Source organism: Nanorana parkeri, unplaced genomic scaffold, assembly GCF_000935625.1.
Source record: "Nanorana parkeri isolate BGI_ZX_2015 unplaced genomic scaffold, ASM93562v1 scaffold1121, whole genome shotgun sequence".
Lineage (NCBI taxonomy): Eukaryota > Metazoa > Chordata > Amphibia > Anura > Dicroglossidae > Nanorana > Nanorana parkeri.
The window spans coordinates 148,858-175,120 of NW_017307389.1; the positions used below are offsets into that span (position 1 = coordinate 148,858).

General features: G+C 44.2%; 2 protein-coding genes across 4 annotated transcripts in view; one reads left to right on the forward strand and one right to left on the reverse strand.

Annotated features, from left to right (window-relative positions):
• ZDHHC3 (zinc finger DHHC-type containing 3) overlaps positions 1-16,026 on the reverse strand; it is a 52,202-nt gene extending 36,176 nt beyond the window's left edge. The window contains exons 1-2 of one of the 3 annotated variants that reach the window (XM_018567965.1): positions 15,830-16,026; positions 5,230-5,560 (exon numbers count right to left, since the gene is read on the reverse strand). In XM_018567965.1, coding sequence (XP_018423467.1) covers positions 5,230-5,532 — 303 coding nt within the window. In that variant the 5' untranslated portion in view covers positions 5,533-5,560; positions 15,830-16,026. Of the gene's footprint in view, positions 1-5,229; positions 5,561-7,270; positions 7,338-15,829 lie in introns of those variants that run through there. The other 2 variants (XM_018567966.1, XM_018567967.1) reach the window with 2 other exon arrangements.
• A 14-nt stretch (positions 16,027-16,040) lies between these two features.
• Positions 16,041-26,263, forward strand: part of EXOSC7 (exosome component 7) — a 26,776-nt gene continuing 16,553 nt past the window's right edge. Inside the window, exons 1-3 of the mRNA XM_018567968.1 lie at positions 16,041-16,184; positions 20,784-20,885; positions 23,514-23,608. Coding sequence (XP_018423470.1) covers positions 16,128-16,184; positions 20,784-20,885; positions 23,514-23,608 — 254 coding nt within the window. The 5' untranslated portion in view covers positions 16,041-16,127. The remainder of the gene's footprint in view (positions 16,185-20,783; positions 20,886-23,513; positions 23,609-26,263) is intronic.

Below are 26,263 nucleotides of genomic sequence, written 5' to 3' on the forward strand. Positions count from 1 at the left end.
GCGCCGCCCGTGACGGGCCCCCTGAAGGCCGCGGGCCCTCGGGCAATGCCCGACGGACCGAATGGTCAGTCCGCCCCTGGGACAGGTAATAATATTCTGCTGTACAGAAACATTATGTGGTGCAACCCTTGATAGTGTCTAACAAAACCTGAAATATTAGTTTTGCACTAGTACAAAGAAAAAAAACGCATGAATAATGCCGGATGGACATTGCAATCCCAATGTATCTGCTACAAACCAGCTTAAAGCGGACCTTTACACTGCAGTAATTCATTTGTAAAAAACAAACAAACATTCTCATAACCATTAATAAACCATAAACACATGAGACTTATTAAAAAAGTGTTTCTTCATTTTTAAATACCTTGTTTTATCTTAAAATCTGGCGCCGCAATGCAGCAGGCGCCATTGTTGGCTGTGGGAAAAGCTGTTCCTTCCGTATCCTCTTCTTTTGTCATCCAGGTGAATCCCGCGCAGCTTCATTGTTTAGCTACAAATAATCACGTGTCAAGGAAAAGGCAAAAAAAAATTAAAAATGGCTGCGAAATCTCACAGCCATTTTCTTTTTTTTTTCCTTTTTCTTGAACGAGATCTCAGGATACATTGCGTTGGCACACTGAACTACTTTGCACCTGGAAAGCAGGAAGTGAATGCTCTGCAAGTGTAAGTATTTCTATGTAACAGCATTTTACACCTGACATGTCTATGTTATTATTAATCAGTATAGATAAGGGAATGCATTGGTGGGATTTGAGTTTTGATTGTAAAGGTCCACTTTAACCCCTTCGTGACGGGAGACGTACACTGTACGTCCCGCCACAAAAGGACCAAATGACTTGTCACGTACACTGTACGTGACGAGTTATTTGCTGCACTAGAAGGCTGGTAACCGCTGAGAATCAGCGGTTATCATTCATTAATGGATGCCTCAGTTTAGAGGCATCCATTAATGAAAGGGTTAACCTTTTTCAGACACCCAATACCTGAAGATCGGGTGTCTGAGAGTCAAAGCAGAGCCGGCATGTTTGCCGGCTTTGCCGGCATCCTGACAGCTCTATAGATCGAGAGATATCTCTCTCAAGCTATACTGGCTTTTTTTTTCCTTTCACTTTCAGGGATACATTATGTATCTATTCCTGAAAGAAGAATGTTTCAGTTTTCTGATGGTTGTTGGAACAATCAGAAAACTAGTGACAGCTGAATCCTGAACTGCTGCAGGATCAGTGCCACTAACTTATTATCGGCTGTTCTGAAGTTTGAAGCAGCCTGATAATAACCAAAAATGTATTAATTTATCAAGCAGTAATAGTGAGATTAATTCACAATGACTGCTTGATATAATTAAATAAATAAAATAAAATGTTTAAGTTTTAAAAAAAGTGAAAAGTGTAAAAGAAAATAAAATAAGGGACAAATAAATGAATGTATTTATTGCATTTTTTTTTAGCTGTGCTGGTTTTGTAAAAAAAATACTAAAAAAATAAAAACTGGGAAAAGGGTTTTTTTTTAAAGTTTTTCCCCCCTTTTTTTATATTTTATTTGTCCTAAGTGAGGCGTTAGACACACATATGTGATATAATTATATAGCCCTATCTGTCCTCTAAAAAACAATATATAATATGTGTGGGTGCACTTAGTAAGAAAGTACATTACTGACGTGGAAGAATCACACAGCAAAAATGTCAAAAGTGTGTCAGTCATTTACGAACAGAAATTGAAAACAAGCTCAGTCATGAAGGGGTTAAAAGGAGAATTATGAGGCAAGTGATTTTCACTCATAATCATGAGCCGACGTGTGACAATGAATCTGTCACATGTCGGCTCAGTAGATCGGGAAGTGAGCGAACACATACCGTCGCTCGCTCACTTCTCGATCTATCCATGCAGAGAGCGGTGACTGTCCCTGACGGGGGAGGGGGCGGGTACAGCTGGCTCTGCCTCTAGATAGGCAGAGCCAGCTGTCACTCACGCAGCTGGGTGGATTTAGACAGCATTGTCGGGATCCGTTCCGGCGTCTCAGTATACCGCAAGCTGTAGCTCGCGGAATACTGAGCTTTGGGTCAGGGGAGAACGCTAGTTTGTGTCCTCCCGTTACCCTTAGGAGAACTATGGGGAAAAGCACTGACCCCATAGTTCTCCTTTAAGGCTGGGTTCACACCTGAGCGTTCCTAATAAAGCGCATTTTAGCACTTGTGTTTGAAGCACGTTTTTCTGTCCAATTAAAACGCCCGTTCGACGCGCGTTTTTTAACCTCCCTGTCGGTATGATTTAATTTTTTTCCTCTGTTTTTGTTTTTACTTTCAAACTTCCCGCCAGTTCCACCCCCCTGCGACGCGGACGCTCGCAAGGGGCGGAACCCGGAAGACGGATGCCGGCAGCGGCCCGGAGGACACAGCGGGGATCGCGGACAAGGTAAGACCTACGCTGTATTCCCGAGTGTGGCTCGGGGGTACCGCTTGGTACAGGAAATTAAACCCGAGCCACACTCGGGAATACCAATGGATATGCGCTGAAATCTGCCCATACGCACGAAAAAGACAGTCAAGTACTTTTTCGCGCGTAGGGCGTTTTTCAGCGCGAATACGCCCCGGTGGGAACCATGCTCATAGGGATTAATAGGATTTCCCTTCTTGAGCGTTTTTCAGCGCTTCGATCAGTCTGAAGGGAAGGAATAGATTTAGATTCACTGCCCCAGGTACTCAAGTCAGGAAAAAGCTACTTTGCCAGTGTTCATAAAGATGATACAAAATGTTACAACAGGGTTCTGTATTAGCAACGTTTTTCCATGACATGGAATTACCTACACACCTTCTTGAGTAAACATACATCCTGATAAGTGAAGCTTGGAGTGGCAAATATGCTCTGACAGTAAATATGTCTTTGCAGCATACAGCTCATGAATTCACATAACTTATGTTTCAGACAACGGTATTGACTGCACACATCAGTGTTTCTCAAACCATTTTTAGTCACGGCACCCTTTAAAAGTATGCAAAATCTCAAGGCATAGATTTTAAGGGCCACGTCGAAGTGCCCCCTTCAAATTAGGATTCCCCCCCTTCAAATCAGAGTCACCTTTTGCATGAGTAGCCTCCTTTTACCTCAGTAGTTCCTCTTTCATATCAGAATGCTAGACAAAGTGTCATTTAACACTTTTGCACTTAAAGTTGAACTCCAGGTATAAATATTTATGCATATGCTTACATTGGTCTAGCTTTGCCCAGTGTAAGTATACCTATATTTCACCTGGTTTGGTCACAGGGATCCTGTAAAACACATTAGTAGCCGGAGCCTAGGGTACCAGGACTGTGCATATGTGCACTATGTATACATTAAGAAGGCTCAGGTTCTATTCAAAGTGACACTAAACTCAGGAGTTAAATCTTAAAAATACATACAAGTACCCTGATTATCAACAAAAATGTATCTTATTTGTGTATCACTCGGCTGTAGATCCCCAAATCATCTCTGAATTCCTGCTGGTCCTATCCTTCCTTCAGGAGGATAGCTACTTTTGTTCTCCATGGTTCCTGTGTGTGTTGTAAAGTAGCCACCACTACACTCCACCACTCGTCCCATGATGGACTACAATCTCAATACAAATTAGTAAACTAAACATGAATTTGAAGTCAATCACAGGAGTGAGCTTGGAGTGGTGGCTACTTTACAACACACACAGGGACCATGGGGGCAAAAACAAAAAATTGGTGCTGGTGTCAGCATTCATACAGATGATTTGAGGATCTACAGCTGGGATTGATACACAAATAAGATACATTTCTGTTATTAGGGTATTTGAATGCATGTTTTAGATTTAACTTGCGAGTTTAGTGCCACTAACTATGCTTCTTTAAAACCCTTCCACCGTCAGCGCAATCTGGCTACACTGACTGTTCACCACAATGTGCTCCGTGCTCCCCATCACTGTTCCTCCAGCAGTGCCCAGGGGTGTCCCAGGTCTTTCATAATCCTAGCAATGCCCCTTGCGCACCCCTGCCCACCGTCAACAGCTATATTAGCATGTTGAGGGAAACCCCATGCTCCCTCCCTCTTCTCAAGCCGACATTTGTCAAATCCAGGACCATAACTTGTTTGTGTTGTGTGAAACATGGGCCTATACCACTATGCAGGAAGGCATGGGGACAATTGGCACATTCTATTTATTGACTCATTCACCTAACCAACCGCTCAGTGTCTGCATCCCCCCTCTGCCAATCCCTACACTGGCTTCCACTCGCCCAGAGGATAACATTCAAAATATTAACAGTCACTTATAAAGCCATCCACAACTCTGCCCCCGCATATATCTCAAAATATCACCCTAACCGTCCACTCCGCTCTTCCCAATACCTCCTGCTTTCCAGCTCCCTAGTCAACTCCTCCCATACTCGCCTCCAGGACTTATCTAGAGTCTCTCCCATCCTCTGGAACTCTTTACCCCAACCTGTCCGTCTATCTCCCACCTTGACTGCCTTTAGGCGTTCCCTAAAGACTCATCTCTTTCGGGAAGCCTATCCCACCTCAACCTAACCACTGAACCATCACGTTCTCAAACAATTCATTCCCACACAGCTACCTCCTCATCTATCACTTGCCCCTCCTCTTTTAGATTGTAAGCCCTCAGGGGCAGGGGCCTCCTTACCATCTTGTCTTAAATTGTAGTGATTGTAATGTCTTCCTTATATTGTAAAGCGCTGCGCAAACTGTTGGTGCTATAGAAATACTATGTAATAATAATAATATATGGAGTAAAGTTGCGCAGCTTGTAAAGTAATAGACTGTTCTGCATTTTATTGTTTATTTGTTTAAAAAAAAAAAAAAAAAAGAACTGTTTTCCTTTTAACTGCATCTTTAGCTACCTATATAGTCACATGCAGGTTGCTTAGTTCTGGGTCCTAGGTTTTTAAAGCTAGCTCCTAGTTCTGGGTGAGATTTGTCCAGGCTTGGTATACAACATCCACAGAAATGATCAATTGAATTGACAGAGAAATGACCCATTCATTATACCTATTTTACTGTTCCAATTCTAGTTCCAGGTCGGCGATTCAGAAAGTACTGAAGTCATTTGTTTAGCATTATAGCTTCTTTAGAAGACATTGGCAAAGGTGCATTTACAGGACAGGTATAGATGATGCTTAGGACTGATACAAACATTAAAATTGAATCATAGGTGACATCATACTGTGCACAATAAATGTGAAAGAATAATTCTAGAATATTCATACTTACAGGATCGGTAATCATAGCGCGCATATGCGATGCCAATGCCATGAACGCCAAAATGTTAAAGATGATCCCATTAATTATGCTATAAATTATGTCCTTGGATGGTAGCAGCATAACAAAAATGACAACAAACTCGGCATACAAAACCAGGAACCAGGTCACCACGGCACATGCAATGCCGCAGCCATCCTTGATAAACCACAATTTATCCATGGAGTCATCCACGGGTGGCGGGATGCACTTCTCTGGCTGGAGGTACTCTGCTGTCCTCTCAATGTCGCGGAAGCGGTGGCTCGGGGGCGACATGATAAGTTTTACATTCCATATTTTTTGCCTGAAAGAGATACTGAAAATTACTTCACATCGAATGAAATGTTTATAAAACATTGGCAAAAGTAGTTAAAAACTGAAATACTGTATATAAATGGACATAAAACACATGTTTATGTATCCCTCTTCAATTTGTGCGTGTAAAAATACACCCATATACATATAAAATAACACACACACATATATATTATATAAAATATGCATTACAAATGCAAGCTACAGATTAAATACTCATTTACTCGATCCAACATTTGATTAGGTGATCATTTATCTTTCCTTCCCGGGGTGCCCAATTAGCTACATTACACATTGTAGCCGTTTGATTTGTAGCCGTCATTTACCAAAACAGAATTTGTTGTATTCTGGCTCACTTATCAATGATATTTTCATATAGGATCTCCAGGCCTATATAAAAAGAGACCCTGTCACCATCTGTAATACTGCAAACTACATATAGGCAGGATATAGGCAGAGTAGCAGCACAGAGAAGCCACAGGCGCATCCTCCATTGTAAAGTGACAGGCAGGTACACAACTTTGACCAAATGCTCTTTTCCACAGATTACTTCAATCACTGTTGCCAGCGACCACTCAAAAGATAATAGTCTGCAACAGAGGCACAGGCAGCAAAAATTAAACCTCTATTGTCTTACAAAAAAAAAAGTTTGGGCTGGAGTTGAACTTTAACAAGGTACTGAAAAGCAAGATTGATATTGCCTCAATCTCACCAAACCCACCAAAATGTCACCTTACCAAACCAGTCCCCAATGGCAAATGGCATGTCCTCCACCTCTGAAGGCTCCTGGGATATGCATGAAACGGGTAGGTATCAGTTTTAATACAGTAGCCGGAGGAGGGTGGACCTCGTGGTGCATCATTAGGGGGCGCCTGAACCAGGAAGAGACAGTTGGCTTCCAGTGACTTCAGAAATGAGAACGGTGGTGCAAGACCGGGTGTGCAGCATGAATCAGCAGATCACAGCAGACCAATGCTGGATTCACCTTGGCATGTGAGTGTATTTTTGAAAATAAGCCAGCTAAAAGCCTATCACCAGTTAAAAAAAATACCTTAGCAGTGGGGCTGCCCCATACCCCAAGGGTTAAATGATTATTTTTTCTATAGGGACCTTTGGAAGGCACCGTTAGCAAACATGTTTGCCACTCCTGCAGGCTCCAAGACTGGCTTTTGCAGCCTCTTCCTTCCTCTGCTTTGGCGATTGGAGACCCGCTGTTGCCATCAAGTCTAATGAAGGGTCCATAGAATTATATAAGAGGATGCCAAGGGACAGCTCACAGCTGGAATGCAGGAGGGATGAAGTGAGTGCCGAATGCTGCAGGAGCGGGGATCAGGTAAATAAAAGTCCTCTTCACCATACCCTAGGCACAAACAAGCAATGAACCCTTGCAGTGTGTGGGTAAGCCCAATGCAAGGGTAGTTTAAAAAAAAAAAAAAACAGAGACAGGCTTTAAAAAGAGGGGAGTTAACAATAGAAAATACATGGTGAGGAGTGAAGTTCCTCTTTAATAAGGGGCCTAATGAACAAAACCATTCACAAGACCTCCACAAGGTCAGAGGTTAAAATGTACAATGCCAGGCCTGCTTGTATAGATAGGGCACATTCCATCAATTCAAGTATACTATTAGTTTTATAAATAAGCACAAAATAGATTTATATAGAAATCGCAACATTAGGTTCCAAATACTGAATCTCCTACCTCAAACAATTGTGAGCGTCATGCTGTAAGCTTCCAAGTGCCAACAGTTCAGAATTCAGACATGTAGACATCCATAGCACAAATCCTGATTCTCTGACATCAAAAACAGAAAAAAAAACAGACCGACCGAAGATCAAACCTATAAAGTCTGCAAAAGTTAGAACTGATACGGTCACTCTAAAGCCAGCTTGGAAGCAGGAAGCAAACTGTGGACAGAAAGTGTTGCCGACAACCAGGAAGCGAACTGTAATTACTCAGAGTCCCTTCCATACCAATCCCTGTCCCTGCTCCTCCCAACACCCTCCTCCTTTACAAGACAAAGACACCTGAATCTCCATTTACACAGCCCAACGCTACACGAAAAACTTGTACTGCCACTAAACAACAGTCTGTTTACATTGACTGAAGTTATGCAGTACAATGATCTGTGAATCAGAATAATAAAGAAGTCTTGTTGTGCCCTAACAGCAGATAATAGAAGATATCTGGCAGTACCTGGAATAAAAAAGGTCCCCTGTCAAAGCAGGAAGCACCGAACCACACTGCTCCTAGGACTGTCTGACCACACTCAGCTATTCCAAACCTCTATAGGGTCTATCTGTATTCACAAGAAAGACCACCACATTGGGTTAGTGGGGGGAATCATAAAGCCTTTTGACAAGGGTTATGGGTTAGCTAGGTGCATAGGAGGACATTCTGAGAAGAGTCTGGGAGCTTCTGATGTGAAAAAGAGGGATGGGGGCTCTGATGGGAAAATTGGGAGCGGGAACCTAGATGGGACAGTGGAAGCAGGGGAGGGGGGACGACTCTAAGGCCTTGTTCACACCAAGCGCGTTCCAGGAGCAGAAAAGTTACAGACCGGATCAAAACTGCGTCCAATGTATTCCAATGGCATTTGGGCTCTAGTTCACACCGTAGAGTTCAGTTCCAGAGCATGTAAAAAAACTGCAGCAGGCCCTATTTTACCTGCTATGGAACGCATTCAAACGCATCAAAAACGCATGCAAACACCCCGGAACGCACTGAAAGCCCATTCTAAACTAAAACAAAAACGGCCCGGAATGCATCAAAAACGCGGCACAACCCACTGCACTGCGTGTGCAGAAATTCATCTGGTCTGCATTTGGTGTGAACAAGCCCTTATGGGAAAGCGGGTACTGGGGGGACTCTGATTGGAAAGCAGGTGTGGGGACGACTGTATTTTTGTATGGGGTCCCCCCCCCCCCCTTAGAATCCATACCAGACTCCTATCTAGGTTAAGGGTCTGGTATCAATTTTAGGGGACACAAACACTTCGTTTTTTACGATTTAGATTGGAGTGCCTCAACATCCTGCATACTTTTAAAGGGTGTCATGACTGAAAAAATTCTGATCTAAATACTAACATATTTTGCAGACTTTTATTTATATATTTTCCCTCAGTCTCATGCAGGTGACTGACGAGCCAAAGTGGCAGTTGCGAACCGGTCCAGTATTTTTGCAGAACGCACTGGACTGGAACGCAAGCACTAATGTGCCTGTGTTCTGGGTGGGGGGGGGCATGGCTGCGGGGCTATTGACTTCAATGCACCACCATGCCTACTCCCTCCCCTGAATGCAGGGAGCCAGCCGGCTTGCGTTTCAGAAGACGAACGCTCTGGAGGACTTGTTCACACCAGTTACAGTGCGTTCCACTGTAACTGGGGCTTGCAGCATTTTTTTTGATCACGCTGGACCGGAACGGGCACTGCGGACGGGGGCCATGGCTGACTCGAATGCACCACCATGCCCCTTCCCACCCCAGGACACAGGGAGCCGGCCAGGATGTGATACAGCGCGTTCCAGCAGCCAACCGCTCTGGAACGCACTGGAACTGGTGTAAGCAAGCACTAAAAAATGACAGCTGGTGCATAACTTTTGAGATTTTCTCTAGTTGTTAATGGAGTTGGCTCCTGGATTGGACAGACTGGTTCTTGAATTCTATATTCAATTATCCACTTCTACTCTAATCACCCTCCTCAGAACTATGTCCCATAATTCAACAGAAGCCTCTGTGCACACATGCCCTGTTCTCCATGGCTGTCTGCTTATGTCGGCAGAGGCAGCATCACAACATCATCTCAAAGTCTCTTTCGAGTGCACCTAAATGGTTGGCTCTGTAGCACCCTGCAAGGCAACGAAGCTACTTTATAAGAGGTAACCTGAAGCACTGATCTTTGGACTGGCTCAAGTAAGGAGAAAGGCAAGTTTTCAAAGAAGAAGAATCAGCACATAAGACAAGTACTGAGGTCAGCTGCTGTAGTTGATATTAAACTTTTGAGGTTTAAAGGAAATTTAAAAGGCACCAGCATCACATTAGGTTTTCAAAGCAAGCACTATGAAAATAGAACGGCTTTGGTTTTATGCTCTTTTCTTACATTTCCTTACTTTTAAACAATCTGCATATCCCCGACTCTGAATAGTAGCTTCTGCTTTTTTTGTGTGCTTCTGGGTCATCTCAATTCAGGTAATCTCCCACAATGCCTTGCTACGCATGCCACATGCAGCAGGGCACCAGGATGTAGGAGTGGCTGGCAGAGTAGAGAGATGGGCAGGGATGTAGGCAGGGCATTAGGAAAGAGGGGTGGAGCTGTAAAGGGAGTAGTGAAAGAAAAAGTACACTGGTTTCTGAGCGCAGTGCTTCTGTGTGTGACTACAATGGGAGATATTAGGAAAGCAGAATGAAATGTGGACAAAGGCATACAATAAATGTATGTGAATGTGGTCTCTGCATCTATTCCAAGGTATTTTGGGGGCTACATGGACCCAGAAATTCAAATGCCAAGAAATTAAAAGATACAGGGTGACTGATATATACATTTGGACATGTTACATTTTAAAAGACTGACCTATAAACCAGAAAGTATCTATGATCAAAGCCATATATCTGTCTGGAAATAGCACTCTCCAGTACCCAATTTGCAGAATGGTATTTACTGACAATGGGAGGCACTCTATGCTGCCCATAACAATAAAGGTAATTGTTATCTGGCATGATTGGCACAGTGTAGGAAACAGCTGCATGTGTAATTCCAATGCAATGCAACACCACACTGTGTTCTCACAATGACCATGACCAGGGGATACCACGAAATGTAACTGAAACCAGAACAGTAAACCAACATCATCTTATCTCATCTTCTTATGTTAGTGTTAGAAGACAGCTTTCCACATAAACAGCTAGTGTGGGGTCCAAATGCAGCACAATGCAGATAAAAAGATTAAACTTATAGCGCTGAGACAAATCCAAAATCTTTGTTGGTAAACTCAAATCAAATTATAAAACGTTATCTAAAAAGATGCACAATCTACCACAATGCAATTACCAATGGGGTATGTAATCATTACGAGCAAAAGGAAACGCTTAGTCTGTACAACTAGGTCACTGGAAATCAACTCCAAATACAGTTTACTTTTCATACTAAGGTCTCCATACATTTCAGTACTAGTGCCACATTGTATATTTTACAAAAATCTGTGAGCTAAAAAAAACAAACAAATCATTTTTTAAAATGAACCAATAAAATGTAAAAGAAAAAGTCCCCCTTACATCCAGGAGTGCCCATCAGAGTCCCTGCCCTTACATCCAGGAGTGCCCATCAGAGTCCCCGCCCTTACATCCAGGAGTGCCCATTACCATCTCCCCTTCCTCCAGGAGTGCCCATCAGAGTCCCCGCCCTTACATCCAGGAGTGCCCATTACCATCTCCCCTTCCTCCAGGAGTGCCCATCAGAGTCCCCGCCCTTACATCCAGGAGTGCCCATTACCATCTCCCCTTCCTCCAGGAGTGCCCATCAGAGTCCCCGCCCTTACATCCAGGAGTGCCCATTACCATCTCCCCTTCCTCCAGGAGTGCCCATCAGAGTCCCCGCCCTTACATCCAGGAGTGCCCATTACCATCTCCCCTTCCTCCAGGAGTGCCCATCAGAGTCCCCGCCCTTACATCCAGGAGTGCCCATTACCATCTCCCCTTCCTCCAGGAGTGCCCATCAGAGTCCCCGCCCTTACATCCAGGAGTGCCCATTACCATCTCCCCTTCCTCCAGGAGTGCCCATCAGAGTCCCCGCCCTTACATCCAGGAGTGCCCATTACCATCTCCCCTTCCTCCAGGAGTGCCCATCAGAGTCCCCGCCCTTACATCCAGGAGTGCCCATTACCATCTCCCCTTCCTCCAGGAGTGCCCATCAGAGTCCCCGCCCTTACATCCAGGAGTGCCCATTACCATCTCCCCTTCCTCCAGGAGTGCCCATCAGAGTCCCCGCCCTTACATCCAGGAGTGCCCATTACCATCTCCCCTTCCTCCAGGAGTGCCCATCAGAGTCCCCGCCCTTACATCCAGGAGTGCCCATTACCATCTCCCCTTCCTCCAGGAGTGCCCATCAGAGTCCCCGCCCTTACATCCAGGAGTGCCCATTACCATCTCCCCTTCCTCCAGGAGTGCCCATCAGAGTCCCCGCCCTTACATCCAGGAGTGCCCATTACCATCTCCCCTTCCTCCAGGAGTGCCCATCAGAGTCCCCGCCCTTACATCCAGGAGTGCCCATTACCATCTCCCCTTCCTCCAGGAGTGCCCATCAGAGTCCCCGCCCTTACATCCAGGAGTGCCCATTACCATCTCCCCTTACATCCAGGAATGCACATCAGAGTCCCCCTCTTAAATCCAGGAGTGCCCATTTCCATCTCCCCTTATATCCAGGAGTGCCCATCAGAGTATCCGCCTATTACATCCTGGAGTGCCCATTACAGTCCCCCCTTTTATCCAGCAGTGCCCTTAAGAGTACCCCCCCATTACATCCAGGAGTGCCCATTACAGTCCCCCCTTATATACAATATTGCCCGTCAGAGTTCCCCCAGCCAGCCAAGGTTGCTGCGGGCTGAATAAAATCTTGTAGCGGGCTGGATGTGGCACCCCGTTTTAGGCAATATGATGCAAATTCATTACCTTATCATACATTTTTGTTTACATTTCCACATTCAATAACTTCCCAAATTTGAATGGCGCATTAATGAAGACACCTAAAATGTAGTGATGCACAAATACCGCTTTTTTGGTATTGAGTACGAGTACCGATATTTTGCCGTCGGTACTCGCAGATACTGAGTACCGATACCGATGCTTCCACTGGCATGGAGCCGGCAATCAGGAAGCCAGGTGGCGGGTAATGACATGCCGCCCAGCATCCCGATTGGCCAGGAAGCCAGCTTCATGCTGATTGGCCCATGAAGCAGGCTTTCCAGTCAAATCAGCAAGTAGCCGGCTGTTCGGCTGGGAAGCCGGCTTTCCAGCCAATCAGCATCGAGCCGGCCGAACAGCTGACTCCTTGCTGATTGGCCGGGAATCCGGCTTCTCAGCCGATCAGCAAGGAGCCGGCTGTTCGGCCGGCTTAATGCTGATTGGCCCGGCAAGCCAGCTTCAATCAGGAAGCAGGGTCATTACTCGCCACCCGGGAAGCCAACTTCATGTTCCCCTATGGTACAGCCGGTCAGAAGAAATCTTCCTCTGACCGGAAGCTCCGGTAGCAGGAAAGGTATCAGGGAAGGTATCGAAGCATTTGGACGAGTACTCGCCCAAATACTCGGTATTGGCAGCGGTATCGGTGCATCCCTACTAAAATGTATCTATGTCTCCTAAAGAATTATGTATCAAAAACAATTGCCTTTTTTTTAAAAATAAAATACTTCGGTTTACCTATATTCATACTCTGTTGCATATCAGAGTTGTTGGTCTCCTGCATCTCCTTTACAGTTATTTCCTGTCCACATGCACTCCAGAGATGGCTGAATGGCGTCATTTGACAACATGCATGCCCACTGATGTCTGTATGGCATTTCTCGGGGTGTGCTTTCTGATGGTGACAACAGTGGGCCATGCCTGTGTAATGTATGTTAAAAAATACCACTAGAGGTGTCCATTTGCAGGAGCACAATTGGGAGACAGGAAATGTCTAACCAAGGTGATGAGGCTGAGCTTGGTGCCAACCTATTTCGCCTGATTTTGCCCAAGCCCACTTAAAACTTTGACTACCATCACCACCATCCCCACCCCCGGGGCCAATCAGTTGCAGGGAGGCACTTTCACAGCCCCACAGTTATACGTCACAAGGGGGGGTGAATGCCCCTGCCTCAACTGCCACCAGTGTTTGGGCTGGTAGTGGCAATCACCGTTTTGAGTAGAATTGGGCAAACTCAGGCAAACTTTGCACCAAGCCCAGGCTCATCTTTAATCACTGAATATTATTTTAATGAAAGCTGCAGATCTACATTGATGCAGTGCACAGTGTGAAGGAGGCCTTAGGATTTACATCTACTTTAAAGAGACCCTGTCATCACAATCTATCCATACAACTAAACACAGACTGGGAATCTGTAACACATGTACACTAGTTCTTTCTGCCGCTGCAGTTTGAGAGTCCTAAGGATTGTCAAATCCTCAGACTTCTGTGCCACCCACAACAACTATCCCCCCTCCCTGCAGCCCCTACATAAACACAGGGATTCTGCTGCAAGAATCTACAAAAATCTTTCAAGATTGGCACTGAACATGCCTGCATAGAAAGCCCACTGTCATTGTTTAGTATGCAGCAGTTTGCAGTGCTGATCTTGAGAGATGTTTGTACTTGCAGTAGAAACACTGTTAGGAATTTAATAAAACTAGGAGGTGGCAGAATCTGAAGCAGCTATGCATAGTAACCAATCAGGTTCTATCGTGAGCTTGTCCAGTTAAGCTTTGAAAATGAAACCTAGAAGCTGATTGCTTGCCATGCACAGCTGCTCCAGATTCTGTCTGCTCTAGTCTTTGTAAATTCCCCTCACTCTGTTTATGACGGGACTGGGGGTAGGGGGAAGCGCTGCTGGTAGTCTGGAAGTCGGAGGATTCCAAAATCCTAAACCTAGCAGCTCCCTCAAACCCACCCTACGCCGCATCAGTTTTGCAGCTCTCTCCTTCCCGTTGGGAGCCCACTACATGCTGTGGCCGGTGACCAATCCCTGCTGCTCTCCCCACCTGTATTGGCAGAGGCAGCAGGGATTGGAGGGGACACAGAGACTGGAATGTGCAGTACCGCACATGCTGTGCCTTCCAGTGTGGTGCGACTGCAAAAAATTGTGCAAGCAGTTTTATTCTGAAGTATACTTTATGTTTGTAACACTCCATTTGTGCATTTTGTTTTTAAAATTAAGGATGATATTTATTTTTTTCCGATTAATCGGAAAAATTAAAATCGGCCAACTAATCGATGATGAAAATAATTCTTAGTTGCAGGCCTAGTCACATTAAGTTGTAAAGTTTTGTAATAATGAAGACAGCTTATCCATGGCACTACTTTAGGATGTACACTCACTGGCCACTTTATTAGGTACACGTTGCTAGTACTGGGATGGACCCCTTTTGCCTTTAGAACTGCTTTAATTCTTCCTGGCATTGATTCAACAAGGTGATGGAAACATTCCTTAGAGAGTTTGGTCCATACTGGATGCAAAGCTCCACCAGCCTGAACCATTGATACAAGGCAAGATGGATTCATGCTTTCATGTTGTTGACATCAAATTCCGACCCGACCATCCGAATGTCGCAACAGAAAGCGAGACTCATCAGACAGGGCAACATTTTTCCAAAATGTCTTTTTTACAATTCTGGTGAGCCCTTGCAAACTGTAGTTTCAGTTTCCTGTTCTTAGCCGACAGAAGTGGCACTCGGTGTGGTCTTCTGTGGCTGTAGCCCATCTGATGCAAGGTTCAATGTGTTGTGTGTTGTGTGTTCAGAGATGATATTCTGCATACCTTGGATGTAACGGGTTATTTGAGTTACTGTTGCCTTTCTATCCGCTTGAACCAGTCTGGCCATTCCCTCTGATCTCTGACATCAACAAGGTATTGTTGCCCAGAGAGGTGCCGCTCACTGGATATTTTCTCTTTTTCGGACCATTCTCTGTAAACCCGAGAGATGGTTGTGTATGAAAATCCCAGTAGATCAGCAGTTGGTGAAATACTCAGACCAGCCTGTCTGGCACGACCAACCAAAGTCACTTAAATCCCCTTTCTTCCATATTCTGATGCTCGGTTTGAACTTCAGTAGATCTGGACACCAGCTATTAGGGGACCATGGATCATATAAGTAAAAGTCCTTTTTCCTGGTACCCTAGGCATAGACCCTTGTAGCCCACTGCAAGTGTAGTTTACTGCTCTCCCCAGAGTTCAGGTTGAAGTAGATGTAAACACGAAGGCCTCCTTCAAACTATCTATTGCGTTAAAGCAGATCTGTGGCTTTCAATAAAATAACACCTGGAGATCCTGCCAAGAAGGTCCTGTGTAAGTACATATAGGACAGATTCCCAGCCTGTGTTTACAGGACAGGATGTGGTGACAGGGTCTCTTTACAGTATGACATGTAGTAAGATATAAACCAGACACTGCATCCCTATACTTCACTAACATCAACATACAATATGTATCTGTCTTTCTTGAATAGATGTCAGAGGATGCAGCTGACCGGTGTGCAGCACCAGGCTGACATGCACTCTGTTGTGTACTCAAGTGTCTTACCGCTTGCAGACAATTCCCTGCCGTCTTCTTCCTCTTGGTAACGGGCCGGTGACAGGCCCCGGGGTTTCCCACCCACACTGAGGAGGTGGAGGGTCAGGGATGGAGCACAGGGCACCTCCGCCGCACCCACCACAACACAAAGGGGAGGGGAGAACGAACACACAGCGGTGGCAGCCCTGATGACGTCAGAGCACTGGCTAGGCGACTGAATGGGCAGAAGTGCGGTGCGGCAGTCGCACGTGGTCGCGTTTAGATGACGTAGCGTCATAGCATTGGAGAAAGCTGTTGGAGCTGCGGCATGGCTTCGGTGGTGCTGAGTGAAGCGGAGAAGGTGTACGTTCTGCACGGGGTACAGGTGCGGCTTCCTGAGGGGGGTGTCTGCTGAGTGCACCCCCATTTTTGACTTTAATTAACATTCAGTAAGCATTTAGTAAAACCTATTGGCCGTGGCGGCACAGCATTGGAATTATGTGAAGGAACCCTGTACCAAAGGGGGGTGACTTCCGTTCTGAACTGCTCCGATCAGCAGAGGATCCGTACATAGATCCCTTACTGATTGGAACTGACAAGCGCCCCTCTGAAAGGGGCCTAAAGGGTAACAACAATACAGACGTGGTAGTCAGAATTCTCAATACAGAATAAATATCCAAGAATACAAATCCAAAATAATTAGTGAATGGCTTATTATCTTATTTTATGTTCTATCATGCAAGCAGGATGTTAGAGGAAGAAGCCAATTAGTTGTAATGGGCAATACAGACAGTTACTGTTATATGTAAAGCCCACAGGCATTAGTAAAAAATAGGGATGCACCGATGCCAAGTACAGTACTCGGTACAAGTACAGATACTTTTCGAACTCCAAGACTAGACTAGAGAAAAATGCAAAAGTTAGGAGGCAGCTGTCATTTGTAAGGTGCACACGGAGCTCCTGGGATTTGTACATCTCTGTTTTAATTAGGGATGCACCGATATATCGGGGCCGAAAATGGCACTTTTGGCATAATGTCGAAAGAGCCATGTTTCGGCCGATACATCGGTGCATCCCACCGCAGCGCTCGGCCGGCTGTCACTTTCTTTTACTCCCCACTGGGCGCTGTTCCAGCAGGGAGAAAAGAAAGTGACGGCCGAGCGCTGCGGTGGAGATCGCTGTGAGCGGACGCCTATCACAGTCTGGCAGAGCGGTGTGGGGGCGGAGACAGCGCTGTCACAGGAGGCTGGGCTTTCCTCTCTACACCGCTAGATCAGCCTCCAGTGACAGCGTGTCAGAGAGAAAAGCAAGGTACACACACTCAGTGATCAGTGATCGCTGAGTGTGTGTACATAATTGAGGATATGGTATGTTAACTATATCCTCAATTATGAATGGGAGTGATCTACATCACCCCCATTCATTCATAGTTGTAGTTATAGTAAACAAACAATGTTCTCATGTTATGAATGAACAGGAACACTCATAGAGGATTCCTGTTCATTGATGATTGAGGACTCTGTGTTTTTTCTCAAGCTGCAACCCTGTTAGTTCTCATGAAAATGCCAAGTATCGGCATTGGCACTCAAAAAGTATCGGTGCATCCCTAGTAAAAAACATTGGCTGTGATTTAATAAAGTAATTGCAAGACATTTCTGGTAGTATGATTTCTGGTAGTATGATGCACCAAATGCCTGCTTTTGCAAAGTTTCAGAGATCGTAATGACACGGGACAAATTCATTAAGTTCTTATTTATGGCACTTCAGTATTATGGCGCTATGCTTGCAACAAATTCAACATCAAATACTGCCATATCATAAACAAGGAAAGTGGAGCTAAACAAGACTAATTCTTTTTTAAAGAAACTATGTTCAGGGCCATTCTGCTCCCCTCTCTGTCTCTCACACATACTCTGCATCATTGGTTGCTTAGACACTGGCATCACAGGGCCCTGCCGCATCATTGGTTGGTAGGACACTGGCATCACAGGGCCCTGCCGCATCATTGGTTGGTAGGACACTGGTAGCACAGGGCCCTGCCGCATCATTGGTTGGTAGCACACTGGCAGCACAGGACCCTGCAGCATCATTGGTTGCTAGGACACTGCCAGCTCAGGGCCTTTCAGCATCATTGGTTGCAGGGACACTGGTGGCCCAGTGCCCTGCAGCATCATTGGTTGCTTTGAGGCCGGCGACCCAGGGCCCTACAGCATCAACGGCAGCTGAGACCCCCCCATGCATCACTGCACCAAATCAGTCAAGCAAAACAAATGGCAAACGCACTCATCAACTTGTTACCAGCTTTACAGCAAGGTGCCCATGGAAGGGCTTTATACAGTCTCTTCAGTTTGCTCAGGTAAGATTTGAAAATGAGACAGAGAAGCTGATTGGTTGAGTGCAAATCTGCTCCAGATTGTGTCTGCCCCAGGAGTGCCGCCGACCAACCGTGTCTTTATAAGCTTTGCCTATGTTGCACAATGTAAAATGACGATGATTGGGACAATCCTGTCAGTGACAAATTCTTATACATGTTAATTTGTCACAAGCAACACCATTTGACACACGTGTGTGCAACTGAATTTTTTTAAGCGTCTGGGCCCTCTTTATGACTCCCATTGATTGTCTGCTTTCATTATCCTACAAGAGATTCCAAGCGTTGGCGCTGCAGTCATGGTGAACGTGTTATTCTTTTTAGTTTCCATAGGACCATAAATAGGATTCATACAATTTAATAAACGTGGCTGAGCTATGGTAGTATATCGCTGATTTGTTCTTATTATCTGTGTTTATCCATATGGTTGTAGAATTAAAATCCCTAACAGGCTCAATAAAGGTATTTGGTACAGGTACGTTGAATTTACTCAGCAGTAATTGAATTGCTGTTATCACTGTGGACCTTATACCCTGGACCCTACATAATCACATGCTCTTTTTTTTTTTTTTAACTGCTCTGTTAATTATAAAGTGTATTGCTGAGGTGACGTGAATATCTAGTCAAGCAGTATAGAGATCTTACCAGCAAGTGTTCCAGGGATTGCTTCCTCGACGGTCCAGATGTTGGCAGTGTACTGTCCCACTTTTGCATGCATAGTTGGTGAATAAAATCTCCACTGTAATCTTTCCTAAGAGACCCAGTTATCATCACATGGGGGAGGGGGCACTGTTTTGCATCTCACACAATATGGAGAAGGTAAAGCCAAGCTGCAGTTGCAGATATGATTTCCAGAAAACCTGTACGTCTCCTGTGACAGTCACATGTCCCTTGACAACGGGAATCTATTGGCTCCTATGGGAAAGCTGGCCATACTTATAGCTTTTTCTCATTCAGCTGGTGGGCTGAATAGAAGAAAATGGTTTGATTCCTCTATCCCCAATATGCTAAATAGCATGCATGGATTAATTTCCACTGCTGGTTATTGTATACTGACAGCCGGCTCCCTGCAACTTTCAGAACTGGCTGCAGTCAATATTCAGCCAACAATTTTCTGATCAACGCCTTCGATTTTTCAATCAAGGTTTGTTAAGCTGGGTGGTGCTGGCATGGCCACCCACAGTTTAGTATTTGGACCGATTCACAGAAGTCTAACAAAATTCTGACAGTGTAGGACCTGCTTTATCTTCTTTGGCAGAAAGTCTAAATTTGCTCCTGATGTGAAAGAGGGGGACTCTGATGTGAAAGGGAGGCTGCAATGTTAAGGGGACTCTGATGTGACTGGGTGAATCCCACTTTTTGCTTGGGGGTCCCACCTAGAGCTGCAGCTAACGATTATTTTCAAAATCGATTAGTTAGCCGATTATTAAGTTCGATTAATCGGATAAACAATAAAATACATTTTAAAACATGGCTCCAGTGATGGGACTACTAGTTTGTATTGCGATTGTAGTCCATCACAGGAGCAAGCTTCGAGTGGTGGAAGTAAAAAAGAAAACAAATAGTGTGGTGTGCAATATAGTGAAATGGAAAGTGTAAAATTATACAGCAATGAATGCAGAATGGCACCGGCTATAGAGGACTACAAATCCCAGCTATAGTACATTATACAGCACAATGCAGAATACCAACAGCTATAGAGGAATACAACAAATCCCAGCAATAGTACATTATAGCTGGTGGTATTCTGCATTGCGCTGTATAATGTACTGTTGCTGGGTTTTGTAGTCCTCTATAGCTGGTGGTATTCGGCATTGCACCACTGTATAATGTACTATTGCTGGGATTTGTTGTACTCCTCTATAGCTGGTGGAATTCCGCATGGCGCTGTATAATGTATTATTGCTGGGATTTGTAGTCCTCTACACAGCGCAGTGCAGAATATCACCAACTATAGAAGAGTACAACAAATCCCAGCAATACATTATACATACAGTGTATGATGTATTGCTGGGATTTGTATTCCTATGTATAATATACAGCACAATGTACCATCAGCTATAGAGGACTACAAATCCCAGCAATACATTATAGAGCACCATGTGTGGGAAAGTGCAGGCTTACCTGAGCAGTCTTCCAGCAACTTGCTTCTGAGATAGGGTCTGCCTGAGATAGGTGCGTCGTGTAAAGCGTGGATGTGGGTCTGGCAGCGGTGAGCGTGATTTGAGGAGGAGGTGCAGCGTGTGTGGAGCCGTGAACAGGGCCAACTGATCGGAAGCCGATTAATCGATTACTGAAAAAGTTGACAACTTTTTCAATAATCGATTATAATCGATTATGTCGATTAGTTGTTGCAGCCCTAGTCCCACCTGCTTAGAATCCATACCAGACCAGTATCTCATATTAGGGTTTGGCATGGATTTTTGAGAGGCCACAAGTTGTTTTAGACATTTAATAGTTTTGCATTTTAGAACTGGGGTGCCTTAAGAATTTGCGTACTTTTTAAAGGGTGCCGTGACTGAAAAAAGGTTGTGAAACACTAATATAGGTTATATGAGGGCCATCTTTAGAATGCATTCACTAAGAAAGCAACTCTGTTTTTGTTTTTCACAGGATGATTTGCGGACAGATGGCAGAGGATGTGAAGACTACAGAGGGATTGAAGTGGAGACAGATGTTGTGTCCAACACTACTGGATCTGCCCGTGTAAAAATTGTACGAGTCTGCACCGTCTATAGTCATTAAAAGCAGCACACATATTTCACTCCTCATATGTTCACTTTAAAAACACAAACAATATAGAACATAGTACCTGTGATCTGCTGAAGGCAACCTATCTAACCCATTGCCTTTCTGGGACTGGCACGCTGTTTGGTAGCTCCAGTGTTCATAGCTTTCATTAGAATTGCGGGCATGAACAAAGATGGAATTGTTCAGGACAGACTGGTCATTATCCCATATGAGACAGACTCTGTCTGCAGCTCAGCACATGTCCAATACTGACAGAATCTTTGGGTGCTGGAGCTGGTTGAGCCATGGACAGGCTGTTTTCTGCAAGCCACATGTACTATACCGGCGGTCCCCGGGTTACATACAAGATAGGGACTTTAGGTTTGTACTTAAGTTGAATTTGTATGTAGGTCGGAACATGTACATTTTTTAAGTGTAACTCCAGCCAAACATTTTTTTTAGTTTTGGATAGCATAGGGAAGGGCCACGGTTCTTTTGCTGTCTGTTTCTGTTGTTCATCAGATTATAATATAATTGACATTTTTTTTACTTAAAATGACACAGCAAAAAAAGTTTTTTTCTCATTTTAATTTTATTATGTAAACTTTAATTTTTATCATTTGTTTGCATTTTTTATTTCACTTTTTCTTTACTTTTTTTACATTTTTTTTTTTTTGTCTTTTTTAATTTAATTTTTTTTTAACTTTTTAATTTTTTTTGTATTTTAATGCTGGGAGCCATAGCCAGCCTGCTATTTGATATTTCAATTTGCAATAGCCAATAGCAGGCTGGCTATTGCATCTGCCCACTGCCTGCTGTCAAATCAGCAGAGGAGGGGCCTGAAGCAGAAAGTTTTCTATCAGGTCCCCCCATGCTGATTGACAGTGGGTGCAATAGCCAGCCTGCTATTGCATTTTACAATATCCAATAGCAGGCTGGGTATGGGAGACCGGAGGATCGGCTGAAGAGGAAGCCGGCGCATCAGCGGAGGTACGTGGGGCATCGGCGGTATGCAGCGGTCTGTGTCCCCGCTGCCTCCGCCAACACAGGCGCGGAGAGCAGCGAGGATTTGAAAGGACACAGGCTGCTGCAGCCACAGTGGACCCCGTACGTAAGTACGGATTGTTCGTAAGTCGGACGTCCGTAACCCGGGGACTGCCTGTATTTACTTTTTTAATGTGCCGGGGGTAGGGTTCAGAATTAATTTTTTAAGTAAATGTGCAGTTGTGCACCTATCCTTAAACAGAAAGTGATGTAGTAATATCAGATGAAAACACAATATGTAGTCAGTAGTGCAAGGGTGGAGATTTGTAAAGTGACTGATTTGATAGGTGCTTTGGTATCCGTATTGAAATTCCCCCATCACACACACATTGTGTTCTCATAACTAAAGCATGTTGGTTGAATCTTATCTTTTACTGCTAGAGGAAACCTATACTGAGCGGGTATGCATGATACCATTGCTGACCTCTTCTAAATGAGAATGCTGATCCAAAGACTTCAGTACTTTAAGTTCCTGACCTGGAACATGTATGCATAAAAGGAGTTCTGACTTAGTGTTCTAATCTCAGTGTCCTAATGAAGAAAGCTGCAGTGTCGGCATCTTTTTACAAATATGCTGTTAGGGAGCACCTTGGCAAAAATTAAACTGCTGCAAGGGGTGGGTAAAATTTGACTTGTCAGTGTATCTCAGACTTTTAGGAAAATTAGTGAGGCAATCACACGAGCAAAAATGTACATTTCTGGGGACATTCCGTACACCAACAGGGGAAGGCATAAATCAATTAGACATTTCTTGTAGCATAAATCAGAACTCCAGAAAAAGAGAAAAAAAAATCAAGATGAAAATGACTAAGCCATTATAAGATGATAAAACTAATAGTTGCTGCAATATTCGTCTTCAGTCCAGAGATTTCCTCCACACTCGTTTCTTCTGGTTCTGGTGACCCACTTCCTATGAGTGGTCATCCTGGACCCGCCCCATCCTTTGACTGTACAGTAGAAGGAGAAGCAGCACAATGATACACTCGTCCTTCTGTTAATCTGCTGTCTCCTGGTATTAGCATACTTCTTGACTGCATATGAACTGATTGTTTCTTGTGCTGTTTCTTCCTCTTATACTCCAGCCCTGCCATACAGTCATCGCAAACAGTGCTACATTTAAAACTCAAGCCGTTTTACTTTGTGGACTACAGAGCACACTGTCCTTCTGTTATGGATATGAGAAGAAAAGAGAGTGTTCTGTAGTCTAGAAGGGAAAACCCTGTGAATGTGAAAGGGGAAATTTCGGTGTGGCAGTGTTGTTCATTCAAACAGGAAGTTTGGATCTCACTGGATTTGTGGCAGGCTCACCAGGTATTTTTCTGTTTTTGAAGTGTTTTTTTAAAGGGGTGACACATGAGGAATGTGCATGTATTGCAGAGATGTACTGTATATGCTTATTTATTTTTTCTTCATTCTACATAGACATGAACTCTGGACTGGTTCACCTGTTATGGCTTGTAGTATATTATGGAGGCTTTACTGCCTGGTTGACTTTACCATGAAAGCATTTTTCGGGCATAGTTTTTATGGAAACACAGTTGACATTTACTTGTATGTTTCTTGTTTCAGGGTCACACAGATGTACTGGTTGGAGTCAAAGCAGAAATGGCGACACCTAAGTTGGAGCGACCTTGTGAAGGATACTTAGAGTTTTTTGTGGACTGGTGAGTAGATGCCTGTTTTTTTCTTAAAGGTGCGTTGCCAAAATGCGGCACCCAGGGCCTCCCACACGGAATTGCTCTAACTGCTGGCTGCGCCTGCGCAGTATAGCCTTATAGAAGTCTATGGCTCATCCCTCAGCCCCCGAGCGTTGGATCTTGGCAAGTATGCATCTGTGAAGGGGAAGGGTGGGCTCTGTGATTTCAGCAGTGGGAGCAGAAAGAATAATTGCACTTTCTCTGCTAATAACAGAACTAAACTGAATTCTTTGTCCAGAGTTCATTCACCATGGCACCCAAGGCATGCTGGATTGTACATGTCATGTTGGAATTCCTTTTATCTGTAAGGCAGCCAGGCAGCATCTTGAGAAGGAGGTCAGCAATGGCAGCCTACTTGTTTCATGGATTAAAACTTTTTTTTTTGTAAGCATTTTATTAATCTAAAGTTATAAAGCTAACCTTACAAGCCTAAAGCAGGCCCTGCGACATACCTACACGTACATATTTAGCTTGTTATGTTGGCATCATATGTGCTTTGTTTTGCAATCTTGTTAATTTCTTGTGTTTTATTTTGGCATGTATCCAGCTGGTTCATAAGTAAAGGTTTCCTATGTAATTTTATTTCATTCAAACAAATCTGCAATGCACGAGGTATGATAATTAAAGTGCAAGCTATTGCAGGCAAGTCACTAGGTAAAAAAAAAAAGCTGTACCATTGTTTTTCTGTACATACTATGACTCCTGAGAGAGGAATCGGCTCTCAGGAGTCATACAGAGGAAGCACATTTCTGTGTGGTGTTCAGTGGCCTTCTAGATGTACAGGAGCAGAAATGCTGCATAGGAATGAGAAGTCTCCAATAGAATATCAAGATGTTTAGGGACCTTCCACTTGTAGACAGGTTCCATATGGGGTAGGTGGGTGTTCACAGCAGGGCTTTGGTGTCCAGGAACTATTCCAGTTGGTGCTAGATCCTTTTAGGATTTGGATGCCCAAGTTTCTAAGGCACAATCTAAATAAAATACCTAAAGAGCATACATCTCAGCAGGTGAGTATATCTGTTGTGCAGCATATGTGGCCAGTATTTGGCCCAACACTAGGTCAAAGTTGTTCATTTACTATGTTGTAAAGGTTAAAGTGTATGTCAAGCCTTATTATTCTTTATCAGTTTTGAGTAGAGTGGGGACAGCTCAGAATCCCTGTCAGGTGGTTTCTGAGGCTTCATAACTAGATTCATCATCACTTCCTGTCCTGCAACACTTTACCAGACAGGAAGTGAGGGAAACTCTCCTTAGCAAGTAGGGAAAGGCTAGACTCTGTCAGTTTTATTTGTGTATGTATTTCCTTGCAGATGTTCCCTCACTTCCTGCCTGGAAAAATGTCAGGGCAAGAAATAAGACTAAATCGCCCGAATGGAGCTCCAGATAGATCTATAAAATCCATAGGAGGGTTAAAGAAGAACTATGAGATGAGTGATTTCCACTCACCTCATAGTTCTAGTCGACCTGTGGCAATGAGACTGTCACAGGTCGGCTCAGTAGATCGGGAGGTGAGTGAACACATACCGGGTTCGCTCACCTCTCATTCCTGTCACGGCTCTCTGCCGTGACTGGGGGAGGGGCTGGATTCCCCTCTCCCCGCTCCGATCTTCCAGCGCTGACTGGCGGAATGCACGGGGGAGGGGGCGGGTACAGCTGGCTCTGCCTCTAGATAGGCAGAGCCAGCTGTCACTCACGCAGCTGGGCGGATCCCGTCGTCTAAGTCGGGATCCGCTCCGGCTGCGGCGTCTCAGTATACCGCGAGCTGTAGCTGGCGGTATACTGAGCTTAGGGTAACGGGAGGACGCTAGTTTGTGTCCTTCCCTTACCCTAAGGAGAACTATGGGGAAAAACACTGACCCCATAGTTCTCCTTTAACCTGCCCCACCCTATCCAAAACTAGAAAAAAATTATATTTAAAATTTGTATATTTTGCTCGGTAGCATACATTTTGCTTTATATTCAATAGTTTAAAATGAATGTTGCATGTTATAATTTTCCTGCATTACTGGTGCTTAAAATACTTTATGTATTTTGCATTTATACTGGTCAATGTTTTCCGTTTGCTTATTATGTCCTCTTATGTTATTAATGAGTACATTACATAAAACAAACGAGACAATGTCTTGAAATGAAAAGATGTTGAAAATGTCTGTCTCATTTTGTGATTGGTTAGTTTAATAGGGTCTCCTTTCATCTAGAGGTATAACCTGTCAGGACGTAATGCTTTCCACACTCCCTGTTGTGCAGTTATTTCGTTTCTGGCTTTCTAGCTTGCTCAAGCAGATTGTGTCTGTTTCTGGTTATATTTTATTTGGACCATTACCGGCATCTGAGAGTGTTCATATTAACCACTTTCTGTCCTCAGAACAACACCTTGTGTTCGTTTTTTTTGTGTAAATTCTTTATTTTTAGTAGTAAATAAAGTAGGATTAAGATGTACAGTCACAATGTATAGGTAAAGTAGACCAACGAAACAAAGTTAGGTATTGGTGAGCCATAGCACAATCGTGAGTCAATGTACAGAGTCCACAAAATTGCCCAAGGTTTCCAAAAGGCTGCCATAGTGTATGAAAGATATGAACATCTTCATCCAAATTTAACCTGAAAAGTGCAATAAAACAA